Here is an 18,130-nt window from a genome sequence, read left to right as displayed (position 1 = left end):
TAATAGTAGAAATGTCAAAAAAATAAATTTTAAATTAAATATTCAGGGTTGTACTAAAATAAAATATCAATTAATAAAATCATAAAACGTTGTAATCATATAAAAAAAAATAATTTATTTTGATTCAACTTTCAATTAATTATTATTAAAAATGAAGTTGAATTTCGGTATCATTTACCTCTTTTTTGAGTAGTTGATTTAAAATTATCTCTTTCGAGCCAAAAATGGCATTTCAAGTAAAAAAAAATGTTTAATTAATTCGGGTGAAACCGGATTTAAGTCAAGTAACATTTATATTGAGAATAGGCTTCATGTACGCTTAAACCTACCATATAAAAAATGGACAATTTCAAACAGACTAAATTTCTATTAATTTTCTCCTTGGGCTAATGCTTTCCATTGTATTACTTTATTATTTGAAAAACATGGAAAATTGAAGTAAGATTCGACATTCTATTGTTCTTTTGATGACAGTAATCTCTTCAAAAAATTATATCCCTATCATAACGGCTTCTGTTTTAATTTTTGATGACAGTTACTCCAATTTTACATTTTGATAAAAAACGCTACCCCATTATACTTTATACGAATTCCGCATTTTCAAAATAATACAAAAGAATAGCAGCTGCTGTCAAATTATTCAAAAATCAAAGTTCTAAAGTTCTTTTGTCTTTTACATATTTGACAAAACGATTTTTTTTTCTGCTTTTTCAATAGTTCATAATTTTTGCGTAATCAAAAAAAAAAATTTTAATTTTTAATATTATAGAAAAGTTTTTTTAAAAAATTTCTACGTGAGTGAAAGCTTTCTAATTATATAAAAAGAAAAACAAAAAAAAAAAATTGCAATCAAACATGGCTACTTTATTCATTAGTAAAAATTTTTTAATTTTTTAGATGCCAATGAGTACTCCAACAAGTCCTCGGAAATTTAATGGTTTAACAGATGAGGATCGTCCGACACCTTTATTTACAGATATGAATTTTAGTCAAGAATTAAGTGGTAAAATGCGTGTACCAAAAAGAATAAAAGCAACTGGCGAATATTCGGATGAAGATTTATTATTATCAAATCAAAATGGAATAATGAATTCTTGGACTTATCATGATAAAATTGATATGAATGTTCCAGATCGAATTGTTGTTATAGGCCAGGATCAGCATTTAGGAACACGTTCAACACCACGTGAAATTGTATTGGATAATTCCATTTTACCAACAGATCCAGGTTTTGTTAGAGTACAAACACCACCAAGAGTTATAACATTAAGTGAACATGTATTTCCAACAATAGAAGACAATGGAAAACCAAATAATGGTTTTGGTTCATCTAATTATATACGAGCAGGACAAAATGGACATATAACAGTGGGATTTGATCCAAATGCTGGATATAATAATTCTAATATGAATGATACATCATCTGTTGAAGATGAATCAGAAAGACGTCAGATAACTAATTCTAGTCGAAAATCATTAAATTATAATGATACAACTATTGCACATCGTGATGGTACACCACCAATTGGTGATTTATCACCATCAGAAGAAATTATGTACTTAAGAAGGCAATTAGCCAAATTAAATAGACGGGTGCTTTCAATCGAAATTGATAATGTTCAAAGACAACAACGTGAAAAAATCATATATTGCTTGGGATTAGCATATTTTTTATTAAAAACTATTTTCTGGTTGAACAAAAATTAAAAGGTAAATAAAATTTAAAAAAAATAACAAAAAATGGAGCATAGTTTATGTTTTTATATGAAAGTTGCCTATTTTTTAATTATTATTTGAAAATAAATTTCTTTATTTTCAAGTTTGCTTTAGTTTTAAAAAAATAAAATTCTTTAAATTTAGCATAATTGCAACAAAAAAAACAGACTATTTATAGATCTATTTTGTCAACAATTAAAATAAAATATAAAAATAGGAAAACATATGAATGTGTATAAAGAATAAGGAATTTTGATTTATTATGAACATGCTGGTTCGTTTCTATAAAATACTTTCATTTTAAATTAAATAATATGCTTCAATTTTATTACATTCTACTCGGTTATACGTAAAAAAATACAAATATTGCTTTGTAAATTAAATTTTCTATTTCTTACAAGATGTGATCCAATTAAGAATAATATGCATATAATATGCAATTATTCTTGTATAATCTCTTTAGCAATAGATAAAGAAATAAGCAACAATCATACTATTTTTTTGCATATGAAACGCATAAATATTTATTGAAGGAAGTATATACGAGATTTATTTTGAATTCATTTTTATAAAATTGAACGTTATCAGAATATCATTCATAAGTATTCATTTTAAACGTGCTATAAAGTTCAATGTACTTTAAGAGAATTTGTATTTTTAGAAATAATTAACAAAAACATAAAAAGTCTTTGTATATTTTATTTTTATATTATGTATTTAACAATTTTGTTGTTTTTAGAAATTTATGCAATAGTTATTTAAAAATTATTACCTTATTTTATTTTTAGATTATGATAATTGGATGCCTTTGCTGTAAACCAAATTAATTGACAACTTTAAGAAGAAAAATAATTAACTGATTTTTTTTTTTGTATTAAATAAGAACATAAATAAATAAGCTGCTTGAATATTTGATAAAGAAAAAAAACATTGGAGCAGAAGTGGATCAAATATTTACTTCAATCAGAAGAAATTCATTTTTTTTTATATATACATATATAACTATTATTAAATATTTACCTACAAGAAAAAAAAAAGTAATATTCCATAGTTAACCCTACGAAATACAAAGGTTAAGAAAATCAAAAAAAAAAAATATAAGGAAGAAAAAAAAAAAGAAGAATGATTATGATTTTTATTAAAAAAAAAATATCTAATTATAATAAATTATTAAATTTACATAAAAAAAATTAATATAAATATTAGAAATCTAACTATTTGTTGTTTTTGTAATGATATGAATCTGATCTCTATGATATTAGAGCTTATTTGAAATGGAGGCATTACAAATTTTTGTTTTTTTAAGAGAATATTTAAAAAACTAATAAATAGAAAAAATTTTAGAGATTTAGTAAAAGAATGATAATGAATACATTTTTTTTTTAAATACCTGTAAAATATTATAAACAAATTCGAGATATAAATAGAAAACGAAATACTTTATTTTTTTTTTTGTATATAAATTGAATTTTCCAAATATTAATTATACATTAAATTTTATTTTATCAATTTTTTTTTAATTATTCATTAAATATAGCTTTGGTTTCATTTCTCTTTTTTTATATTTTTTTTAATTTCAATATATACATAATTCTCGTTTTTATTTCACATTTACTTAGTTTAGTTATAAATTTTAAAGTATGACAAAATAATTAAAAATAATTAAATAAAAAAAAAGAAAAGAATTGTTGTGAATGAAAAAGTAATACGAATTACCTTTCGATTAATTAAAATTAAAAATTACCATACATAAATATATAAAAAAAAATTAAAATTATTGAATACATACACGAATAAAACACTTATTTTAAGAGCAAACAAAAAAGAAATTGAAAAATGGTAATTAATATAACCATTTTGTAGAAATTTTTAATTAAAATATTTAGAATTTTAAGTTGAAATTAAAATACATAAAATAAAATACAATGAAATGTTTGTTTTGCATACACATTTTTTTTATACTATGTGATTGATTTTAAGAGTAAGAAAAAAATAATTTTAATTTTTTTTTGGTCACAAATAACAATCACTGTTAATTGTTCTAAAATGTATTAATTTTTAAAAGCATTAAAATCACAATTTTATATTTTACAAATGCATGTAGAAGAATATTAAATCGTCCTTTAAGCAAGTAAATAATTATTCATTTATTGTTTAGGTGCTGAACATTTAAGAAAATGTTAAAGTTCATATATACTTAGTTCATATTATTAAATTTATATTATTGAAATTGATTTTTTATTTTACTATTAAGAAATATTAAAACAAATACCTTTAAATCAGGTAAAACAAATCTTGAATTCTGGAATTGATTTAATTTTTAAGTTAGTTACTATTAAAGAAATCAAACATGCACGCATTTTTGTTAATTTTAGTTATTTTTTTAGTAAATCTTAATCAAACATATGGTAAATAAACATTTCATAAAAAAAATGTTCATAATTTATAAAAAGAAAAAAAAAACAACTGGCAGTCATTATTAAAAAATGTTTTTTATTATTTTTATTTCTTTGTTATAAAAAAATAAATTCTAATAATAACAAGTTGAAGTATTCAAAATAAATTTTTATATTGTTTCATTAAATTGTTGCATTCCTTAAGATTTAAATGAGAAAACAAATTAATAAATTTTCATTTGAATTATTTCATATTAAATACTAAATAAATTTTTTATTTAGCATATTTTAGTACATACTTATGTTTTTCTAAAATAAAAAATTTATAAGTTAATAATTGTTAAATAATTAAAATAAATCATAAAGCAATCAAAATAATTTGAATACAAAGGTGCTTTATGATAAATTAATTGTACAGAATTTTAATCTGTTTTTTTTTTATTCCTTTAAATAGGTAACAAATATTACTATTTTAATTTTTGAATTTAATTTAACAAGAGTTAGTTGACTTAAAAGAAAAGAAAGTTTAACTTGAATAAGACATGCTTAAGTAGTCTAGGCAGTAAGTGCCCAAAAAAAGTTTATGATAAGAAGCAAAAAGAAGTGAAATTATTTATTGTGCATCTTTGAAAGCTATATATACACATATATATATTTGTTTTTTCATATACATATATACATTTTTTACAGATATTGATTATAAGCCATGTCTTGAAAATTTGACAAATGTCGGAATAAGTTGACAGCCGTAGGATTGTAAACGTATAGCGTAACACTTGCTTAAGACGTTAGCTTACAAATTCGTATATTAAAATAAAATATTGCATTGCATGGAGATATTTGGCATTGACTATAATTTATATTTTTTTTGTAAGCTCCAACTAATGTCAAAAAAAACCACAATCCTAAAAAAATGAATTGAATAAACTTTCTGCGTTTAAATTTTAATAAACATGGAATGATGACCATCCTTTTCAAGATTTTTTTTCTTCATTTTTCCTATAAATTTTTTAAAGAAAAATCATTAGGGAATATTTATAATGAAAATTCTTAAAAGGATTCTATAAATAAATATGCTCTAGACTAGACATTTTCCTATAAATGACAATGCTGCCATACACTATTACTTATCTCATATCTAATTGACATTTGATAATTTCCTTTTTCCATTAAAAATACATATAAATTCCATTTTCGATTTTTAAACAAGTAAAAATCGATTCTTTCTCTTTGTAGAATAAATTATTGAAAAACAAACAAAAAAAAAAAACTTGTAATAATCGAACCTTTAAACGTCAGTTTCTTTCTAGCATCGTATTCGTCTGGTAGTTTTGTTAGTAAAAAAAAAAAAAAACAGAAAAAACATAAAAAAACTGAAGAAGAAAATTTATTTTTTTTTTAATTTCAATTTTTTCTTTTCTCATAATTGAAATTAAAAATGTGTTAAAAATATAAAAGAAAAACTTAAAAATAATTAAAAAAAATCAATTTTATAATAAAAATTGAAATTTCAATTAAATAAATGTAATTTTCTTTTATAATTTTCAATTTATTTGAAGAAAATAAAAAAAAAGAACAAGAAAAAAAAATAAATCATTTTTGCATAGCAAAGACAGGAAAGACAGAGAGAGAGAGAGAGAGAAAAAAAATCATGAATTTTTATCTTTCAGAAATAATTTTTCAGTAAAAAAAAAATTTTTTTTTTTTTGCCTTTTAAATGAATTTTCTTACCGGAAAATTTACTTAATTTTACTTTTATATTTTAATAATCATTTTAAGAATTCATTTTAATTTAAAATCTTTAAACGAAAACAATATTTTCTTTCATAATTATTTATAAAAACTCTTATAATATTTATATTATACTTTATTGTAGCAATTAAAAAATTGAAAAATCAACCTATCAGAGAGAATCGAATGAATTTGTTTTATTGAAATTAAGCTACATTGTAAAAAGGAGAAAAAAATTCAATTATTTTAAATAAAGTATTTGAAGAAAATTTTCGGTTTCGGTTGTTTTGTGATGTTTAAATTAAAAAAAAATATATGTATATACATAAAAAAGTAAAAGTAATAAAAAATTTTTAATGAATGAATTTTGATAATTTTTTTTTTATAAAAAATTAAGGTGTGTTACACACTCTTTTTACCAATATTGAATATTGTATAAAATTGATACCTAAAATGAAATAAAATGCAAAAAAAAAAATTAAAGTGAAAAATTAAAGAGAGGAGAGAAGGAAATAAGAATTTTATTTCTTTAGTATACCTTAATGTAATTAAATTCAATTTTATTTAATAAATATTTGGAATAAGTTTCTTTATAAAAAATATTGTGAGAAATTAACCATAATAAAAATTTATTTGAATTTCATACATACATATGAACATAATAATATGTAGGTATAGAAAATTTTAGTAGTAACATAAGAAAAAAAAAATGGCATAAAATTCTTGTGATACAGAAAAATATTTAAAACAAAAAAAAAACAAAAAGCATACGAAATTATTTTCATTTAATTAAAAAATTTAATTATTAAAAGTTTAAAAATTCAATTATTAAAATTAAAATTTTTGTTTAAAAGTAAATAGAAGGGTATGAAATGTAATGAAATTTGCCTTGCCTACTACATATCTACTTGCTGTTTTTCTCTGTTAAATTTGACGATTTTTGTATCAGAAAACTTCCTTACTCTCTCTCCAATTATAAATTAATAAAATTAATATATTGACAGAATATTTAAAATAATTTTAAAAATTTCAAATATAATCATAATTTGTATTTGCATACAACATTTTTAAAAATTATTTTTTTTTTAAATAAAATATTTTGCAAGTCCTCATCTTCTTGTTACCAAAAAAAAAAAAAAAGGAAATTTTTTTTGAAAATCTCTTGTCAAAAAAAGTTTTTAAGAGTTGCAGAGTAGTAGAACAGAACAGAATAGTAGATTGGTATAGTAGAGGAGCAAGAGAAGTAGAAAAAGAAATAAGAATTTTTATGATGAGAAAAATGAGAAATTTTTTTATATTAACTATTTAGCTATATAGAATAGAGAGAGTAGAGGAAATTAAAAAAAAAAAAAGGATATACACACCCTCACATTTTGTTTTTTTTTTTTTTTTTTTCAAAATTTTTGGTAATGTGATGGCTATGTATTTGTTTTTTGCTGCTGCTGATCAATATTAAAAATTTCATACGAACTGTCTATCTACCTTTTATCATAAATTTCAATTTAACTAAATATAATTTAATTTTTATTTTAAAATTAAAATAAATAAGGGAATTTAATATTTTCATTTTCTCCTTACTTGTTACTACATACAAATTTTTGTATTCTCATTTGTAGTTTAATATCGTTGTCGCCGTGTGTCTTGATCATTGTTTTATTTAAAGAAAAAAAATAACTACCTAGTGGTTTTATTTTATATTTTTACAATTACGTACATATATATGTATGTATGTACAAACATCAAATTTTACACCATACTAAATGAAAAGGAAAATTTGTATATACTTATAAATTGCAAACTTATAAATATTTTAATTAAAAAAGAGAATTATTTAATAATAATAATAATTATTATTATTGCCTACTTATTATCTACTACAATAGCTAGAAGGAAACAAGGAAACGTTACGAATTAACTGTTTTAATCTTTTTATACTTATGTGGTAAGTTGTTTTTTTTTTTAATAAAATAAAATATAATTATGCATACATTTACATACTTACATAAATATTTAATATTCTTTATTGTAATATAGAAATTCTACCTAGTTACCTACTATTTTTATCTGACTAGATAGATAAATACTCCTGTTTTTTTTTTTCAGATAAATATTTTTAATTAAAATAATTTTATTAAAACAATTGGAGATAAGATTAAAAATGAAATTCCAAAAATTTTATAAATATTTTTCTCTTAAATTATTCACATGTAGTAAAATATTATTTTTTAAAAATATTATTTAATAATGAAAAATCGAATTTTCTTCCTTTTTTGACTTACATGTGTATGTACGTAGATAATAATATACATATATCAATAATATTATGTCCATATAAAAAATTCTGATGACTATAATAATAATAAAAAAAAAAAAAAAAAAAATCACAGAGAGAAAAGGAATGAAAATTAAGAGATGGATGAAAATCTGAAATGGAAATAGAATGAATTAAAAGAGAAAAGATTTTGAAAAAACAAAAAAAAATTGTGAGACTATGAGAGAGAGAAAAAATAGTGAGAACAAAGAAGACTACTAAAATAAACCAGCTGTCATTTTTATAAATTTCTTTTTTCCTTCCTCCGATTCTACTCCTGCATTTTGCATTGCATTTTATTTATTTTAGTATATTAAACGCTGATGATGATGGTACTTTTTGTTTTATTACAATAATTTATTGCATGAATTAAAATGGAAGCAACCAATTCCAACCACACTATATTTATTAATATTATTTAAATACATAATAAGAAATTTGTTTTGTTTTTGAAATTATGTACAAAGCTTCTTGCAATTTTCAGGCAAAAATTTATAAAATTAAGAATAAAATTGTGATGTGGGTAAATTTAAATTTAGAATTTTTTTTTTTTAATTAATTTCTCATTATTTTTCATAAATATTGTTTTAAAATGTGGTAGATATTTACATAGTTCCTGTAATGAAATCTACAGAGCGCTATGAAATATGATTGATCAACAAATCAATTTTTTGTGGGTAATATTGTTCTTCTCCTTACGTAAAATTGTTAAGATAGAGAAAAATTGTTAGTGAGTCGAGTAAAAATAATTGCGTTTTAATTGATTTTATTGAAAACGTAATAATTATTTACGTATAAAATTTTTGAACGATTAGTTTGAAAATTTATTGAATTAAATTGTCAGAAGATGATAACTCAAATTTACAATAGTACATTATTTTATAATTGAAAATTCTTTATTTAAATTGCAATTTTTAGAAGGTTATAGTTTTGCTCTTATTATCAATTTTAATTCCGGTTTTTATTAAAATAAAATTATATTGGTTGGATTGGTTAAATAAAAGAAATAGATAAGATGTTGGAGAACTTATAAACAACGTAAAGTACTACTAAGTACTAAAAACGCAGCAATATTTCATTTTTCTTTAAAATGGACTTAGGTCACTTTCAAACCAAACTATCTAATATTATACAGTGTTAGGACATTAACGTTTTTGAAATGTATAATGAAAATTGCAATAATATCAAATTTAAGTTATTATTGCTATTATAAAACAAAAAAAAAAAATAATTTTAAAGCGATTTAAGATGCAAATTCATATTAAATTTTAAAAAAAAATAAGGTCATGTCATACTTATTTTTGTTATCTATTATAACTTTATTCCATATACATACACACATATGTACATATATTTTTCGAAAATAAAAATTGCAAATTGCCCACGTTCTTATGTACAAATGTATGTATGTATGTAAAAATAAGAATGCAATAATAATTTTATGCAAGCATAAGTATTTTTTTTTTTTTTTAATATTTTGTTTTTGTACAATCGTGGTGGGCTGCTTTTTTTTTTTAAATTTTTTTTACTAATTTTATATAAATTTAAATGAGTACCTATAAGTATACATTCATACATATACTTATTCAGGTATATTACATGATATTATTGTTAACTAAAAAAAAAAAAATAAAAACAATAAAAAAATAATAACAATGGTGAATTGAGTTGAGGGAGAATAACCTACTTAAATAATATTCAATATAAAAGTGAACTAGTCAGAAAGTAGTAACCAAACAAAAGAGACACAAAACAATAAAAATAAATACTATGGTCTCCACTCTTATATTCCCACAACGGCAATTTTAAGAATAGTGCGATGTTCGTATTTTGTTCCTGTTTATTTATTGTTCTTGTTCTTTTTATTTTTTTTTTTTATTTTTTGTCTTATTTTACTTACCTACCTATTTCCACTTTTAAACGTTATGTTGAACCCATACAATGAAAAAAAAACGTAAAATAAAAAACCTTATTTTTTATAATGTTGACTCTGCTGTGAGGATCAAATTACTTTGAAATAAGAGCAAACTACATACATGCATGCAAATATTATATAACTCTAGCTAAAATTTAAAATATGAAATTTATAAAATGTATAAAAGGTGTCCCAAAATCAAGTAATTAAACAATAGTGAGTAACTAAGTATAACTGGAAATTATGAATTCTAAACAATATAAAACTGGTCATTGCACGTCTGGTCGTTGTACCTAGATTCTTATATTCCACTTATTTGTCTTGTGAACTAAAGGGTTAATTTCTTATTTTTAAAATTGAAATGAGAGAAATAAATAATTATTACTCATCTGTTTGTTTGCTTTTTTTTTTTGGGTGAAACATCTTGTATGTTAATAGTATATATATATATATACATATACATTCATATACATTTTGAATAAACATACAATTATATACAATTATATAAGTAACTATAACTGATTATTAAAAATTTAACTTTAAAAGAGTAAAGTCGGTTATTTATTCACGGTTCTTTGATTAGTTGTTCTTTCAATTATTTTTCTTGTTTTGTTGATTTTTTCTTTTAATTTAAAGAGATTGTCTGTCATTAAGTACATAATTATATGTACATATTTAATATACTTGCCGATATATGTATGTGTATATATTCGAAAATATATGAATGTGAGCAAGTTTTTACAAAAATAATGTCAGATTTAGCCAATTTTACGTATTGTCTGCTATGAAATATTAAAGTACATATGTATAAAATTAGCTTAATGGATTTTAATAATATATGGCCGAATTTCTACATATATTACAATAAATATCACTATAATTTTAATAATTCACTTTTCAGAATAAATTCAATTAATTCCTATAAGTACATATTCGGAAAGTAATCAAAATATGCGTGCACCCATGTCACATTGTTTTTTACGCATCTTAATGCAAAGTTTGATATTTATTAACGTGTTGATTTGCATCACTCTACAAGTGAGTGGAGAACACTTTAAATGGGTTCCTAATTAAAAGCAAATTCCCCTATCGATAGTAACGAATGAATGAAAATAAAAAATAATAAAAAAAAATTTTGCAAAATATTTTTTGCTTATAAAATGTCATTTAAATGTTAGAAACGGTTGTAGCGACTTGTATGCAGCACATTTTAGCTTGTATCATACAATATTCATTTTTCGTTTACTGTAACACTGACATAACAATCAAATTTGAAAATTTGAAAAAAAAAATTACAATGTGTTGGCATTTACTTAAAATGTATAAGAATATCTCAAGTCAGCTGAATTATTCTTCAGCATTTGATTACTTTTATTAATTTACATTCAAGTTGGTGCACCCCAAAACCCGTACCTGAAACAAATACATAAAATAGAGTTTTCTTGTATTTACATAATATTTTTTTTTTTTTTTAAATTTCTGATTTGTTTATTTTCCTTGTTTGTCTTATATAAAAATTATGTTTTATTCTACTTTTATCAGATTTTTATAATAATTTTGTAATATTTATAAAATAAATTATTTTTGCTACATACATATATACATATACTAGAAAAACTAGTCAGGTGGAAATCAGACAACTAATGTGGAACGAAAAATATTTTTTTTTTATGGTGTTGAATTTAAGAACAATGTGGTGTAAATGGTAAATACATCTAAACTTTTATACTCACATATAATTACACAAGGGCAATTTTCTGTAAATAATTAAAGTAATATTTTTTCTGCTTTTTTTTTATTTATTTATTTTATTAAAGTAATTTATTAGTGATAACAATTTATTTGAATTTAATTCATTTCTTAATTACCTTGAATATTTCGTATTTGATTTGTTATACAATAATTTACTTTAGATTCTAGTGTTCCGATTTAATAAGAACTATGCGGGTAGGAGGCAGGTACTATATTTGTTTTTTGATATATGTAAGTATGTATGTGTTTTTTTTTCTAATTATTACTTATATTTCGTTGAACGTAAACTGATCATATATGATCAAATCATTTGCTTACAAATCAATTTCTTACCCCCCTGTCTTTATTAATCAAAAAACAATTTGCTAGTAATAAATTGTCAAATTTTAAGTTTTTCAAATAGGGCCACAATTTTTTCTATTCAAATATATTTTGTTTCCAAAGTTGATTAAACAAGAGTAAAAATTGGCAATAGGGCTCTGATGTGTTCCAAAAAGAAAACCATAAATTTTAAAATATAAAATACTTAGTAGGAAACATTTTTGTCACAAAATTTTAAATTTTTGTCAAAAAATTGATAATTAAATCAAATAAGTTTCGTCCGATTCTTGAACAGTTAGAATTTAAAATGAGATATTCTTATTTATATTTTTCAAATTCAATTACAAAATTGTTCGGGAATTCTTTAAATCTTGCTTTATTTCTTAAATAAATTATTAAAAATAAATTGTAATACGGGTTGGTTCATGCTCGGGCGCCAATATATTAATATAATCTTTATTGTTACTTTATATTGTAAATAAAAATTTAATTTTAATTTGCTTGCAAAAAAAAAAACAATTTTTGCGTGTGCGAAAGGTCCATTATGTAAGAAAACGGTGTTAAAAAAAATTTTGTAAATATTGTAAAATGTGTTTAGTGGTGAATTCACTGTGTAATTGTTAAGAAATGGGAAAGATGAGTAAATGGGATAGATGAGTAAATGTGTGTGTAGTCAAAATACAAAATTAATTGAAATTATTTTGAATTATTTAATTTTAATTGATTTAAAGCAATTAAATTTTGTTTAAATTCTTCTTTTTTTTTTCTGAATCATAAGTAATTGAATCATAATTATGTGTGTAATTATTCAGGTTTTTTTTTTTGAATTGTAACCAAAATAAAACATTTGGTTTTCTTATTATTTATATGAATCTTAAAAGAACTTGACCCCATTTCATTTAAATACAAATGATGAAAAATATAGTATAAGTGATTCTAATTTTAATTTATAAAATTACACAAATATTGTATAAGTGATTAAAAAATTTTAAATGAAAACAAAAATGAATTACAAAACTCAAGGTCAATAACCATTGTTGGTAACACTATTAAAATGCATAGATACTTTAAATATAAGATGATTTCATGAGATGAAAATGATGTAAAAAATGTCTGTACGTTAAATTTAAGATGACTAAGATGAAGAAATTGGCAAAGAAAATTTGATTACCAATTACATAGTAGATTTTATTTGAATAAATAATGCGTTCAGAATGATTCAATTGCCAATAAATTTAATCACACGAATAATAAGAAGTAATCACTTATAGAAATGACAATTGGAACGCAGTATAGCGCGATAAATAGCAAAACCTATGCTATATATGTATATGTTTGTAAGCAAATGTTGTTAATTTTAGTTTGTTTATAAACATTGTTAAGTTTTCACAATATATAGCGAAAATATTCAGCATAACCTTGTTGAATCATACGCGAACTGTTTCGATTTTATATAGAATATTTAAAAATATATTGCCATATTCATCACGTTATACTTTTGCAATATTGCGTTTCGCAGTTATTATTTTGCAGTATTGCGTTTATGAAAATTTCTTAATATTTTCTGCAATTACAAATTAAATAATAAATAATTAGATATTTTTTATCTTACTTACCTTCACTTACTACAGTTCCTTGCACTTTTCATTTCAGCAAAAAAAAGAGTTTTTACCCTCTTTAAAAAAATTGTGTTCTATTAGAATTAGCATGAAAATTACAATTAATTTTTTATTTTTAAATTTTTTAAAAAAATTCTAAATAAATATGTAAAAAAAAGTAATATGATGATAAAGAAAATGGAAAATAAATAAAAGTAATTTAACCTTAACCGCTTAGTGTAATATTTTATAAGAAAAAACAAAAACAAATACAAAAAATTTTTTTTTTATATTCTAATATAAACCGTGATAATATTCTTGTAATTTGAATAGCTTGGATAGCTTAAGTTTAGGTTGGTTTAATTCACGATAAAATACGATTCTCATATTTATTTTTAAAACAAATAAAATCATTTAATATCATAAAAGAGAATAAATAAATGCAAGTAATTCTAAAACTTTATTTTCCGACAAGAAAAAAAAATGAATAATTTTATGTTTGAGTCGTTTCTTGACAATTCAGAAAAATATCATACAAACTGACATCGGAATTTCAGAAATATTGCATTAATAGACAATTCAGCAATTAGTGTTTATAAGCTGAATTGTATTTCTGGACCTTGACCCTGATACATTTAAATGCCACTGATTATATCTATATAAAGTAAAAATATAAAACCATATACTTACTTGATATATGTACATAATCAAAAATAGTACTATGTTCTCGATATCCAAAGTTTTATAGAATGGATGACTGCTGAATTATGCTGACAATTTATTTGCAGTAATACTGTACTCTATTACTTTATACAATATAGCAATTCGAATTATAAATTGAATTATGTATTCACACGGTTATTAGTTATTATCTCAATAAGTATTAATTTCGAGGTATTGCTGTATTCAGTATGTCAGGCTGTATTCAGCTTATAGGTTGTAATTGCTGAATTTTGTAATTATTATAGTATTGATACAGGTTGGATGTCAGAAATTTTTAACGTTACGATCACTTCATTTTAGATGAGTATGTTAGTGCAAGTACAATAAATATGAGTATAATTGTAGTGAAACATATTTTTTAAGTGGTTTTAAAATTTCTGCACTGAATATAAAAAAGTGCTTATAGAATATTATTTTTAATATTAAATTATTCCAATGAACAAAAAAAAATTTTTTTGTGTATTCTGTTGGTGTAACTTAGACTCATAGCTCGGTTAGTGAGGGTTTTATTTTATTTGTGTGTTTTTTTTTTTGTTTAAATTTTTTTTGTTTTTGTTTTAGAAATTATTAAGTTTTGTGGTTTTAATAGAAAATATTTCTATTTTTCAAATATATTTAAAAAACACATTCATAAAATATTCACTTACTTTGAACAAATTTCAAAACATCTTACTATCATATTGTAAAAATTACTTATAAGTAGTAGGATTACTAAATGTAATCAGTGATGTCGTTTTATATTTACTGTCGTGACAGGAATTTATTTTGCATACTATGTGCTTTATGTATTTTACAAAAAAAGTATGTTATTTTTTTGTTAATGAAATGTGATATTGTTGTTTTATTGTGTAAATACCGATAATTACATAATTAAATAATTTAATAATAAAAATACAGAATAAATTCTAATAATTTTCAATTATATATTTGCAAATACGTGCGTTATGTAATGCATTATTAAAAGAAATATTAATTGCAAATATTTACGAGTATCAATAATAATGAGCTATTAATGAAAATTAATTAAATGTTCAATTTTCAGTGGATTTATGAAATTTAAATTATTTAATTAATTTTTCTATTAAGTTAGTTCATCTTAACTTATTTGTGTCGCAAGTTTTCAACGCATTTAAATAAAATTATTTCAAATTTTTCATTGTGAATTATTTCGGTACACTAATTTGACAATCATGATGACATTATTATTAATTTACTTATACATTTTTCAAAACTAGAATTTTTTATTTACTTAATCTCAAGAGAATTTAAATATGCATAAATTGAGATCAGATAATAAATCATTGTTATTGTTGTTAAAATTATTGTCAAATCAAATGATATTTTTGTAATGAAAATTATTTATGAAGTAGTACAAATACTCTCAAGAGAATTGAGAACAATAGTGCAACAAAATAAATACGTAATAATAATATTTAAGTACTGTTAAATGCAAAACTATAAAAAAAAAACTAATTGAGAGTACAATAAATGCAAAATCTCATGTTGAACAAATTATTTGTGGAATGAAATGAAACTTAGAAGAGCAAATAATAATAACAATGATATGGCGACAAAAAATTTATCTTTTTATTTTTAAAGTGTTAATAATTTTTATTTAGGTTTTGCTATCAGTTTTTGTTATCTAAAACAGAATTTTAGTTTTGCTGTAAAGTAAAGATTCTCTTTTAAGATTTATTTTAGGTTAAATTTTTTAAATAATTTATTAATTCATTTTAATTCTTGGTTGAAAATAAAATTCCCAGTTTTTGAAATTGAAAAAGAGAAATTTCCTATTGGAGAAATTATTTGATTTGAATGGCTTTCTCTTAAAATTTTTTGCAATAACTAGCAAATGTATTGAGTATTAAAAATTTCGGTAGTATTGAAATTCATTTTAATTCATTCTCTTTTACTTATTCTAGAATTAGTTAAACTTTTACCTTATTTATAAACAAATCAAATGGAACGTAAAATGTAACTCAATTCTCTCCCGACAATTACTTTTTATAACTAAATAAGAATATTTGACACTAAAACAGTAAACATTGACATAAATGTTTCAGTGCATTTTATAGAATACTTTCAAGAGAGAATTTAATTTGAATTAATTTTCTCATATATAATTTAAAGTGTATTAAATACAGTACAGTCCAAATTTCTAGTCGTAAATCGATGGGTCATTCTAAGATTCGGGTTATAATCATTCTAAGATCGAGAACAATAAATGAAAAATTAAGATTTCATTATGATTAAAATGATATTTTATACTTCCTTTTATTTTTTCTTGATTTGATTAAAAATAAATTTTTAAGTACTTAATCGATAAAATCAATAAATTCTAATAATTTCGTTTTAACATGAAATTGAACGTGCCTATTTTTTACATACGTATATAATCTTATCTTTTATATAAAATATATGTACACACAAGTATACATTATATGTATATATTTAAGTAGCATTTTCATCTTTCTTCTGTAAATAAGAATATTAAATTATACTTATATAATATTAAATTTCCTTGCATGTCGACAAGGTTGAAATTGATATTTTTTTATTCAGTAAATTACACGAGTATAATATAAAAAATTTATTTTTAAATGATAAGAGTTCTGAATATAAAGAGAACTCTTAATAATTATAAGTAAAATTAAATGATTCCGATACAAAAATAAATCAGCATATATTAAGGATATTTTAGGGAAATTTTTTATAAAATTAAAAGTTCATTGTACTTTAAATTAATAGGTACTCTAGAATAAACTATAAGTAAGTGAATGAAATTTCAAAAATTTATATTTCTTGTTGACAATTCTTTTCTTAATTTCAATTTCTTTCAATTAGACAACAAATAACCTGATTACTATGGTAAATGACTTCAAAAAGGAAATATTAATATATCAGGTAGTTCTCTCAATTTAAATTACAATTTAGGGAAAATTTTTATTTCTCTCAGTTGGATTAACAAATTAGCAACTTGCATATACGAAAGAAATGAAAAATTACAAAGTGTGAAAATGAGTTCAGAGTAAGTTTAAGAAACGATTCATAATATTGAAGAGATTGAAATCAATTCCGACAATAAAATTTACTGGTCTCCTAAAATTGAGATCAGATTAGTTTAAAAATGATTCAATTTCAAATTTCTTATTATTTTTTGAATTAAAAATTCACTGCCTAATGTTTTTGAAGATAAATTGTGTACGTATACCAGTTAGAAAACTTTTTTTAATACTTAACATTTTCAAGTTAAATAAATTATTTTTTTTTCACCTACATTTATAGATAATGTTATATTTTTCCTTTTTGATTAATATTTCGTTCCTCTTTATTTACTATGTGTACGTTTATTAAAGAAATACGAAAAATTTAAACATTTGACATTTAAGGATACTTGGTTTTTTATTGAGAATTTAAAAAAAAAAACCAAAAATATAAACAAAATTGTTTAACAAAACTTATATATTATTTTCATATTTTTTGTTATATAATATACGTATATTTAGAAATTTAAAAGAATACAAATTTTAATTTAAAAATAGAATTTAGTATATATACAAACATGTACATATGTGTTTTATATAATGTTCACATACACATATAAAAATATTATATGAAAATAAAAGATTTCAAATTTGTATAACAGTATTAACTCAACTATTTCGTA

At 21.5% G+C, this 18,130-nt stretch overlaps 2 protein-coding genes across 10 annotated transcripts in view; both read left to right on the top strand.

The window, feature by feature from the left end:
- The first annotated feature begins 251 nt into the window (after positions 1–251).
- LOC129613381 (transport and Golgi organization protein 11) lies at positions 252–4,128 on the top strand. 3 transcript variants are annotated; one of them, XM_055527414.1, is made up of 3 exons: positions 252–794; positions 876–1,710; positions 2,505–4,128. In XM_055527414.1, the coding sequence occupies exon 2, from the start codon at positions 898–900 to the stop codon at positions 1,705–1,707; it is 810 nt and encodes a 269-aa protein (XP_055383389.1). In that variant the 5' UTR covers positions 252–794; positions 876–897; the 3' UTR covers positions 1,708–1,710; positions 2,505–4,128. The 3 variants fall into 3 exon arrangements, with proteins under 3 accessions (XP_055383389.1, XP_055383388.1, XP_055383390.1); XM_055527413.1 differs by having other exon boundaries at positions 253–794; positions 898–1,710; positions 2,505–4,127; XM_055527415.1 differs by having other exon boundaries at positions 665–731; positions 898–1,710.
- A 1,308-nt stretch (positions 4,129–5,436) lies between these two features.
- LOC129613331 (protein enabled) overlaps positions 5,437–18,130 on the top strand; it is a 139,796-nt gene continuing 127,102 nt past the window's right edge. For 2 of the 7 annotated variants that reach the window (XM_055527338.1, XM_055527337.1), the window contains exons 1-2: positions 6,331–6,511; positions 7,460–7,785. The gene's annotated coding sequence lies outside the window, so the exon portion shown is untranslated. Of the gene's footprint in view, positions 6,512–7,459; positions 7,786–18,130 lie in introns of all 7 variants that reach the window. The other 5 variants (XM_055527339.1, XM_055527334.1, XM_055527333.1 and 2 more) reach the window with 5 other exon arrangements.

The sequence above is a fragment of the Condylostylus longicornis genome, unplaced genomic scaffold (assembly GCF_029603195.1).
Source record: "Condylostylus longicornis isolate FDR11 unplaced genomic scaffold, ASM2960319v2 ptg000083l, whole genome shotgun sequence".
NCBI classification, from domain to species: Eukaryota; Metazoa; Arthropoda; class Insecta; order Diptera; family Dolichopodidae; genus Condylostylus; species Condylostylus longicornis.
The sequence above is the reverse complement of the archived record's forward strand: the minus strand, read 5'-3'. Positions and strand labels throughout refer to the sequence as shown.